The sequence below is a fragment of the Biomphalaria glabrata genome, chromosome 2 (assembly GCF_947242115.1).
Source record: "Biomphalaria glabrata chromosome 2, xgBioGlab47.1, whole genome shotgun sequence".
NCBI classification, from domain to species: domain Eukaryota; kingdom Metazoa; phylum Mollusca; class Gastropoda; family Planorbidae; genus Biomphalaria; species Biomphalaria glabrata.
In genome coordinates, this window is record NC_074712.1 from 40,939,214 (window position 1) to 40,949,684 (window position 10,471).

Genomic DNA, 10,471 nt, shown 5'->3' on the forward strand with positions numbered 1-10,471 from the left:
TACATTTTAGGACTTTGCACATTACTAAACAGAGAAGTACATCAATAAGTACAAAAGTTGTACAGGTTACAATGTAACTTATGTATGCAAATGAACAAAAAAAAGGCAATACCTCTTTTATATAGCTTGTAGAGCAATTATTATGTTCTTAAGTAATAAAAAATTCAACATTTCTTACCCTGCCCACTCTTTACTGAATAGGATATACATGCGGAAAAACTCAAAGATGTAGAGTCTGTTTAAGATAAACATTCTCTGGTTCTCAAGCCAAATTTAAATTTCCTTTTTTAGTTTGAAAAGTTATAACGGCTTAACTTGAGTTTTCCCAGTTTGACCAACAAGCTAGTCATTTTTCCAATAATATACAGCAACTGTCTAGGAGATTTTTGTGATCAGTATCCACCCAGGTTTTTGAGCCCACCCACCAACCCAGAAGGTTTTATTTTCCATGAAGGTATGAGTTGAATAGAGGTTTGTAAAAAAGTATTGATAGTTTAAATCAAAAGTAACTTTTGAATGTTGATTGTATAAATGCTCAAAGTAAACAGTACAACGTTTCACTCACTTTTCACAGTGTTAAAAAAAGGTGTTTCCTCTGGCAAACAAACTGTAATTTTTCTTCCAAACACTTCTTCTCCATTCATTCTCTTCTTTGCTCTGTCACATGAGATTTCAAAATATGTTGAATATACTTTTGGATTCATGTTCACCAATTGTTTCTAATGGCTACATGCTTATTTAAAGTAATGCAAACAAAATATGTTTGTAAAAGTTTACTAGTAAGTAGATAAAGTATGACTGCATCAACTAACAGGTTCATGTTTGTCAACATTTGTTTTCATCTAAATTCAAGCCTGCTTAAATTTTACAGTGCATAGCAACACTAGTGGAAACTAATGTTGCTCATTTCAAATCAGAAGTATAGAAATGTAAAAATGAATCAATAAAGATAACACTGAAATGAAAATAAACAATTCACAATGATTGACTTAATGCTAACTAATAAACCCACCCTAAGGAACAATAACATTGGTAGGATTGAGTACTAAGAAAGCTCTCAAAAAAATAGCTCCAACTCTTACATCTAAATGCAGTCAGTTAAAGAGAAAGTGTAGACAAAGTACATGCACACATTAGACTTGGATAAAGCTGTAATGGTCCACATGTGGTCAGCAAATCACTGGACAATCATGTGTTGACCAGAAGCTAATGAACACACCTTGACCTTAACTCACTTTTTTTTTGTCTGTGTTGTTTTTATTTTTTATACCCTCCAGAGAAAAAAAAAAGTAGGTCAGCATGTCTCTCCACCTTCCTAATAACTGTCTGGTCTTTACAGCACAATTTTATGCACCAATGATTTTGACCCCAAAAAAATACAAGTACATTTTTTTCTTATTGATTTTTTTTTTCTTCAAATTTTCTTTTTTAAACTAAAAAAAAAGGGAATGAGGGGTAGGGACACCTTTAATAAAAAGACATGTGCTATAAATGTAGACTCTATTTATTCCTTATTTCCACACCCTTTGATTTAGGTCTATAATAGTTTGAAGTCAGTATCAAGAAATCAAGAGATCAGGTGTAATGACTTGTAGCTGAGGTAGAGACTAGTAGGCGTAATATTATTATATAACAAACTAATATCAGACCATGTTAGAATAATATAAGAAACACAGTTTCTATCTAATGTGCCACAAAGGATAATATTTGTTCTGACCACTAAAACACAGAAACAAATTTATTAAAAATGTTACCTTTCAGCGAATTCCGGAGTCTCAAATTTTAAAATAGCAAACAAAGGACCAATGGAAATCACCCTCCCACCACAATTATTGGACAACATCTTGAGCACTTGTTTGACCTTGATATCAGGACAATCTTTGCTGTATCCATATGCTACAAGAACATTGTCTGAGACCTCCTATTGGAAGGCATAGAGAGAATTCTTTAAAGCCTTTGAATAGAGCCAAAGTTATTGCAAGCTTGACAAGATCATACTGACATGACATTTATTAGGAACAATTTGTGGACTATATGGCATGATGGGATGACAAGAGGAGGGTCAATTTATTTTTCAAAGAAACCTAAAAAAAAAAAAAAGGTTGCTTTTACAATGTTTTGAACATTAATCAAGTCAAAAGGCTATAATTACAATTGTTTAAAAAATTATTATAATATTATTGAGAGAGATATTGTTTCATCTTCTAAGTGTAACATTTTAAAAATGCAAACAGTTTTTATGAGAAGCATCTGCAAAGACTGACTTAAAATGTTTTCAAAAATACCTTTTAATACGTCTCCACAAACATTATTCTGTTTTTCTCACATCAGAACAATACAATTCAATTAAATGCTGTACCATTGTTCTTTTGACATATTCTGTGTGACTTAAACAAGACCATTAAAAGGCCCCTTGCATAACACCAACATAATCTTATAATGTGCGCTATATTGTCCTTGAATGTCCCTAGCATTTAGTATTTGACTTAATTTGAACTTTTTTTTTTTTTAAATTAGGATGAAAAATGCCAAGAAAATTGTAAAGCCTTTAGTACATAGTAAATTTATTGGAGGGGGGGGGGGGGGGGAGAGAAGAAAAGAAACAGGTAAAAATTTGAGAAACACAAGGTATAAACTGAATACACATGTCAGTCATATTAGTATGATCATCAGCAATTATTATGAACTGAAACAAAAATGAAATAGAAACTACAAAAATACATGAGTGGATAGGCTATCAAGCTTCTACAGTGAAGCATTCAGTATCCAAACCAATATTTGGTTACAATGACAGTTTAAATATCATTAAGATCTATTTTTGCAATAATAGTGATAGGTACGTAATACTTTTAGTTTGTAATAAAATAATTAATATAAAAATTACATCGGTTACTTTAATAAAGTTAACAGAATACACTAAAATAAAAAACATCATCTACTAAACATTTATTTCAATATATGAAATTTTTTAAAGGATGGCCTGTCTACACTACAAAGCTAATCAAATTGAGAGATCTACCTCATTCTACAACCTCTTTTTAATTGATCACTTATGCCTCATTATGACAAAGTAGCACGTAATAATCATAGCTTACTGACTATTGAAAAAAAAAAAAAAAATTTTTTCTTAAAAATTATCTACTGACACTTTTAACTGTAAATTTGTATTTTTAAAATAATTTTGTATCTTATCTTTAGATTTTAGAGGTGTCCAGCCTTCATGTAAACATTTTTTTTTAAATTGGGAGCCATTATGATTTCAAAATAAAAATACTCTAAATAGGATCATTCAACATTCAACTTAATATGGGATTTTTTTTTGGGTTAGGCAAATGACAACGATCCTTAATAAAAGTTATAAAATAGAACATTTTTTTTTTATTTATAACAACAAAAATATACATCTATTCTTAAAAAAAAAAAAAAAAAAAACAGCTGCTAATGATATACCTTATATCCCGGCCTGTCTGGAAGATCTTTGATAATATCCTCATAAAGATAATGCTCGGTAGCACAAGTAAGCAAAGCCTCACTAACTTGTGCTTTGTGTATGAGGACCACCTCAAATTTTTTTCTATGTCGTAAATCAGACAGATCTGAGGCAAAATTAACATCACCTGTTCACCAATAAAAAATAAACCATTAACATTAAGCATTGTATATTTAAACAAAGCAATATTATAGTTAACATTCAAGGACAAACTACATTATGTTGTCTATGTGATAATGCAATGCTTAAGGACATACAGTGTAAGAACAAAATTTTGTCAATGCTATGACTAGAATGACAATTGGCAATTTATTTTATTAAACAGCTTTTGAAGGTTGTAGTGTATGTTAAGTGTTTATTTATAGAGAGTGGCAGTTGTCAGTCAATGGTTGGAGGTCAAAACAAACACCTTTGGTCAGTGGTCATTAAGTCACTATGTTCAGTGTCCTCTGTAGAGGTCAACGTTATTCTAGCAATGAGTCAATTTGATGACACAGTAACAAAGAAACCTACTCTAACACAGGGAAAGGAATCCAATGGACTCTCACACAAAAGCTGGAAGATCTGGAATTCGCTGATGACATAGCCCTATTATCACACAGACTACAGGATATGCAAGAAAAGGTCACAGCTTTAAGCGAAGTAGGAAAAGAGTAGGCCTCAAAATAAACCATCAAAAAACTAAAGTACTCAAAGTAAACAATAAACAAATTGGAAACATAGTACTGGATTCTCAGACAATAGACCAAGTAGAAAATTTTATATACCTTGGGAGTGGTAGTCAGTATATCAGGTGAAACAGATGAAGACATTAAACACTGTATAAATCTAGCGCGTCAGACATTTACACAGCTAAAACCAACCTGGAAATCTCCTCACATCTCAAACAAGACTAAACTAAGAATCTTTAACTCTAATGTCAAGGCTGTCCTACTGTATGGTTCTGAAACATGGAGAACAACTGAAGCCACAACAAAAAAAAATACAGACCTTCATCAACAGATGCCTGAGAAATATCCTAAAAATACACTGCTATGACAAAGTAGAAAACACCAAACTGTGGGAGATGAGTGGACAGAAAAATATAGAAGTGCAGATCTTAGAGAGGAAGTGGAGATGGATTGGTCACACCCTTAGAAAAGATACCAGCAACAGAGCTAGGCAGGCCTTAGAGTGGAACCCCCAGGGAACAAGATGCAGAGGACGACCAAAAAGAACATGGTGATGCAGTGTACTTGAAGAAGCAGAGAAGACCGGGAAGAGCTGGGAAACCATCAAAAAACTAGCAAGAGACCGTGGAGAGTGGCATGTTTTTGTCGAGGCCCTATGTTCCATGAGGAACTCAAAGGAGTGATGATGATGATGACTAGAATGACAATTGGCAATTTATTTTATTAGACAGCTTTTGAAGGTTGTAGTGTATGTTAAGTGTTTATTTATAGAGAGTGGCAGTTGTCAGTCAGTGGTTGGAGGTCAAAACAAACACCTTTGGTCAGTGGTCATTAAGTCACTATGTTCAGTGTCCTCTGTAGAGGTCAATGTTATTCTAGCAATGAGTCAATTTGATGACACAGTAACAACTGGATATTGGTGTAAATGATCATAAATGACTTTTTCTGATTCTAAAACATTCTGCCCAGAGATCAGTGCAGAGAGAGTTTAATGAACAATGATAGTCTTGAGAAGATGTATTATTTATATTACATATAATGATCATTAATCCTTCCTTTTTAATCAAATCTAATTTTGGTGGTTGACAACCACAACATTAATTAAATAATTAATTATAAATTATGAATTCAAGTTTTTTATTTAATTTTATTAGAAGTGATTATAAATGCATAGAATTGTAATGTATTTTTTTTTGCATTCTAGTAGCATTTAAGATTATTGACTAACAAAGGTTGATTAATAGAAATTAGAATCAACAAAAGACAACAGCTGTAATCTAAATAACAAACCTCAATCTAAAGAATATCTAAAAGAATGAAATATTTTTCTGCACACCACAACAAAGTGATGAGGAAAACCAATCCAAAATTAATGCATCAAAAAAAAAAAAAAGTGTTGAAAATAAATTTCAATCATGCACTCACTAAATTCAAGACCAGAAAGAAAATGTATACTGTATGAACTCACTAGATATAAGTATAACTTTTGTTCCAGGTGGGTGTGAATCTGAAAATCTTCGTAAGCTTTGTCTAATTTTGTCATCAGCTGCATTTTTGGCTGTTGCATTAATATGAACCACATTTATCTGAGAAATTAAAATATTTATATTATAAATATATGACTAGAATTCTTTAAACAATTGCAAAGTTCAGAAGTGCATTGAAGTAATATCCCCCCAGCCTTGTCACAATTATTAACAGTCATTAACTAAACAAACCCTAACCACTGCATTTTTGTTATCTGAACAACAAAACCACATAATAAAAAAAAATGTTCTAAATATTGTGTTTCTACCTTAAGAGTCCCCTTAATTTGAATAGCTTTTAAATCACTTTTCCAATATAGAGAAAAAAAAATAATGCAATTATGGTTAAACGCAAAGAAATTAAACCCTTGAACGGATTTAATTAACAAGAAAAACATAAAAAATGCTTTTTAAAAACTTAGTTTGGATCAGTCATGTCATTAAATTTGTAATAGATCTAGACTAACAATAATAAATCTGTGCGATTACAAATATTTTTACCATTTGTTTTTGTTTAATGCTATTTCATGCTGTTAGCGTTCTCTATACTCTATGATCCTATCACTTGTCTTTAACCAGTTGGAAAGGAGTAGTAGATCTAGACTAACAATAATAAATCTGTGCGATTACAAATATTTTTACCAACTATTTTTGTTTAATGCTATTTGAAGTTGTTAGCGTTCTCTATACTGTATGATCCTATCACTTGTCTTTAACCAGTTGGAAAGGAGTAGGAGCAAAAAGAAGAGTGTGTCTGAGTTATCCCTTTTTAACTACTTAAAAAAAAAAAAAGCAAACGACCTGAATTGGAATTCAAGGGCTAAAGCCTCTTCAGCCTCCACAAGCCAATACACTAATCACTATGACAGCAAATTGCTGCTTATGAAAATAGAAGATTTTATAGTTATCTATTGTTAGCCCCAAATTTTAAAGCGGCGAGACTTACAAAGTATAAAAGCGGCTAGTTCAACTTATACCACCACATCAGTCAAGTACATGTTCTTTCCCTTGTTCGAGATACCAAACAAAATAATTAATTACCAATAATTAATGAACTAATTAATTATTTTTTTAAAACTGATTCTTGCTTTGTCTGGAAAAAGAAACAATTGTGCAAAAATTTCAGCTTGATTTGAGATTGGGTGAGGGAGAAATAATAAACTTTTTACCAGACAGACAGACTGAGTTGATATAAGCTTTATAAAAATGGCTGATTAACATAAAAGGTGCTCTGATTATATGATTAATTTTTCATATCATAAAATTTTTTTAATAACATGAAAGTTACAGACTTTCATTATTTATTTTGTTTAGTTATAAGAGTGTCCATCTAAAATTTTTAACATTAATTTACATATTTAAAAGCTTGGTTTTAAAATATATGACCAAAGGAAAATGGCTGCCTGGTCGTGAGGTTTGCGCGCTGGACTGTCGTTCGGATTTATCGATGGTCGAGGGTTCAAATCCTGCCCGCTCCCATCCCCCATCGTCCTGCGGGAGGTTTGGACTAGGAAGTAAACTATCTTCAACTCTGAAGGAACATCCGAAACATGTAAAACATTTTACAAACAACACACCTGACCATCATTGAGGTCTTTGATTGTGCTTTCTGCTTCTTTATTGATATCACACACACAGATAAACTCTGCTTCTCTGAAGTCTTGGAAAAACTGTTTGCGTATTCTTTCTATTATTTTCAAAGCTGATTTGCCTTTAGGGACATGGCAATTTTCTATGTCCCAAAACACCCCAACAGGTTTCAAGATACTCATGCCTGCAGTAGGTAATAAAGATGAAAGCAAAATATTTTTAAAAATCATTTATAAAGAAATAAAAATAGCTTTAAAAAAAAAAACTCAGCACGTCAAAAATATGATATACTGAGTTATCAAAAGTAGAAGGAAGGATTTAAAAGCAATAAATTCTCTTTACAGTATCATGAAAAGAAAAGGAAAGAATTATCGCAGACAAAGAAAGAATAATAAAATCCTGTTACACTCAAAGGATATAAATATTTATCAAGATAACCTTCTAATAAAAGTTATAGTGTTGTAATTATCTTGAAGTATTTTTAAAAGTTATTAATTTCAGTCCAATCTGTGTGATGTACTTTATGCCAGCGTTCCTCAAACAGTGGGGTACGCCCCCAAGACATCCTGCCAGAGTGAGCGGGGGGGGGGGGGGGGGACGAGGGGGCACAATGCAAGTCAATTTATTTTTACAGGGAAAAAATGTTTTCATTGTAGTTATAAATCTGTTAAAAACCAAGTAAAATAAAATTATAACAAATGTAATACAAATTAAGATATTTTAATAATTATAATAAAAATACAAGTATATCTAAAATAAAAATCTTTATTCTTCCTTGAGCCTTCAGGAAATTAGTCTTACAATTTGTGCATTATACATGACAAAACATTTAAACTATAGCAAACAAAATATATGTTCACACCATTCTCGCACAAATTTACACACAGTCATTCTTTCATATAGTAAAATGTTTATTAAATAATGGAAAAATGGATTGTATTAAATGATGATCTACATTCGTGATGCCCAACCTAATTCGACCTGATGGCCATTTTCATTTCCAACACTCACGTTGCGGGCTATAACAATGAAAAAGCGAAAAAAATAAATAAAATTGACCTGCAAAAATTCTATACATTTTAATTAATCATAATTAATTGGATATTTGAAGTGTTGGAGAATAGCTTCGGCTCGATTTCTCTACTTAAAATATGAGCAACATTGTATCTAGCCTTACCATTGAGACATTTTCTTGTACAAGTCTCTTTTTGGAAAATATTCCCATGGATTCTCCAATTTTGCTAGACAAAATTTAACAATCTTTTATTTGTGGCTCAAACACACATTCCAATCCATCAGAGAAAAAGATAAGGCCCTAACATAAGTAAAGACAGTTTACAAGAATAGTACTTTTTTTTTTAGAGGGGGAGATTTTCTACACTATGAGTCTATGTAATGGTGGTTGGGCTGGGTGGAACAGCGTCTCAGGACTGATCTATACTGTGGCCCTATTTTGGACATCACTGATCTACATCTAGACCTAGTCATTTTAGATTAGTATTAAAATCTAGAATAGATCTAGATTTATATATAGAGAGAATATAGAGGATTCAGTTATTTAGCAAAAATGGCCACCCTAATCTGTACTATACTACAAAAGATCATCTGTATTGGAAATTTATTAAATGAATAAATAAAAAAAAAAAAAAAAAAAACATTCAACACACATCTAATCATGCAAACATAAAATAAGTCTAAATGTCTATCTCAGTGACCTAATTTTGGTAGAATGAGTGTGTTCATATATTTATATTATATTTTTTGTGTTCGTATATATGCATAATTTGAAAACATCTTAAATTAATGATTTCATGTGTGGGGATAGTCTTAAAATTTAGTTAATATTTATATAAAATCTGAGTTTATTGATGCCAAAATATAGACTGTTTGAAATAAATTATATGGTGTTTGGAATCAAATAATGTGTGTCAAATTTGATTGACCTTAAATATAATATAAAACAAATATTATATTGAAATATAGTTAGGCCAGTTAGGGGTACAAATAATATACATTTAAATTCTAAGGATTGGCCTCTTTAGTCACACAAGAAGTTGCAAAGGGAAAAGATCGTCTCTCAAGACGTAAAATGCCACAGAAATTCTAAGTAGTCATCCTTATTCTCTTTAAAAACTAAAGAAGATTTTGATGTACTTCATTTTCTTTTCTATGTCAAACTATTATCAATAATAATGCGCTGTCAAAGTCAAACTTTGAATTTTTGGCCTATAGTTACCTATAGTCAATAGTCTATAGGCACTATAGGTATTTGAATAGCATTAAGTTAATGATTAACTACTCTAGAGACTCTCACTCTACCTCTAGTCTAGCTAGATCTAGAATCTAGATCTAATATAGACTATAGACTTATATAGAATAGAATAGAGTATTAGATATAATAATAAATATAATATATTAATATTATTATTTATTATCATTCTATGAGAGTCAGAGTGAGAGAAACTACAGACTTTAGGACTTTAGGAGTCAGTTATGACTGAGTCTTATGAGTTGATTATCATTCATTATGAGACTTAGATATAGAGTCTATGACTTATGATAACTTTAACTTATCAAGTTAAGTCACTAAGAGACTTATGACTTATGTCATGAGACTATAGACTATACATATGTTATTATGTATACTTCGACTTCGTCTTCTTCATAAACTTCATTCAGTCAGTGAGTCACTGAGTCAGTGCACTACAGAATTAGAGAAAGATCTAGACCTAGATTTTAGAGATATCTAAAATAAAAGCTAATAATTTAAATCTAGATCTTAATTGACTAAAATTAGTATACTGTTAAAGAAGATCCACTCACCTTATGTTGGAAAAAAATAACCAATTCTCGTTCATTTTATAGATCTATCATTGCCGAATTTCGATAGCCATTTGTTTTGAACCACTTTTCATAAACTTTCATTTTCTCGAAAAGAAGACATCTCTTATAACCGGATATCAATGCGAGACAGCATATAGAATCTGGATTCTAGTCTAGATTCTAGACTTATATCTAGATCTAGTAGATCTATTCTAAATCGAAATATGATCAATAAAACAATAATTTCAATAACATTACTGCTGCATGCTCTATTTCAGAATAACTTCTATTTTAATTCTTATTGAAAATATGTTATTATTGCAATGCATTACCCACAAACATGACCCAATCACTACCCATTATAGTCTTCT

At 31.2% G+C, this 10,471-nt stretch overlaps 1 protein-coding gene across 2 annotated transcripts in view; it reads right to left on the reverse strand.

Moving 5' to 3' along the window:
- Positions 1 to 10,471, reverse strand: part of LOC106054278 (meiosis regulator and mRNA stability factor 1-like) — a 28,258-nt gene extending 17,787 nt beyond the window's left edge. For both annotated transcript variants that reach the window (XM_056020544.1, XM_056020543.1), the window contains exons 1-6: positions 10,101 to 10,471; positions 7,265 to 7,461; positions 5,630 to 5,747; positions 3,451 to 3,617; positions 1,755 to 1,921; positions 566 to 657 (exon numbers count right to left, since the gene is read on the reverse strand). In XM_056020544.1, coding sequence (XP_055876519.1) covers positions 566 to 657; positions 1,755 to 1,921; positions 3,451 to 3,617; positions 5,630 to 5,747; positions 7,265 to 7,459 — 739 coding nt within the window. In that variant the 5' untranslated portion in view covers positions 7,460 to 7,461; positions 10,101 to 10,471. The remainder of the gene's footprint in view (positions 1 to 565; positions 658 to 1,754; positions 1,922 to 3,450; positions 3,618 to 5,629; positions 5,748 to 7,264; positions 7,462 to 10,100) is intronic.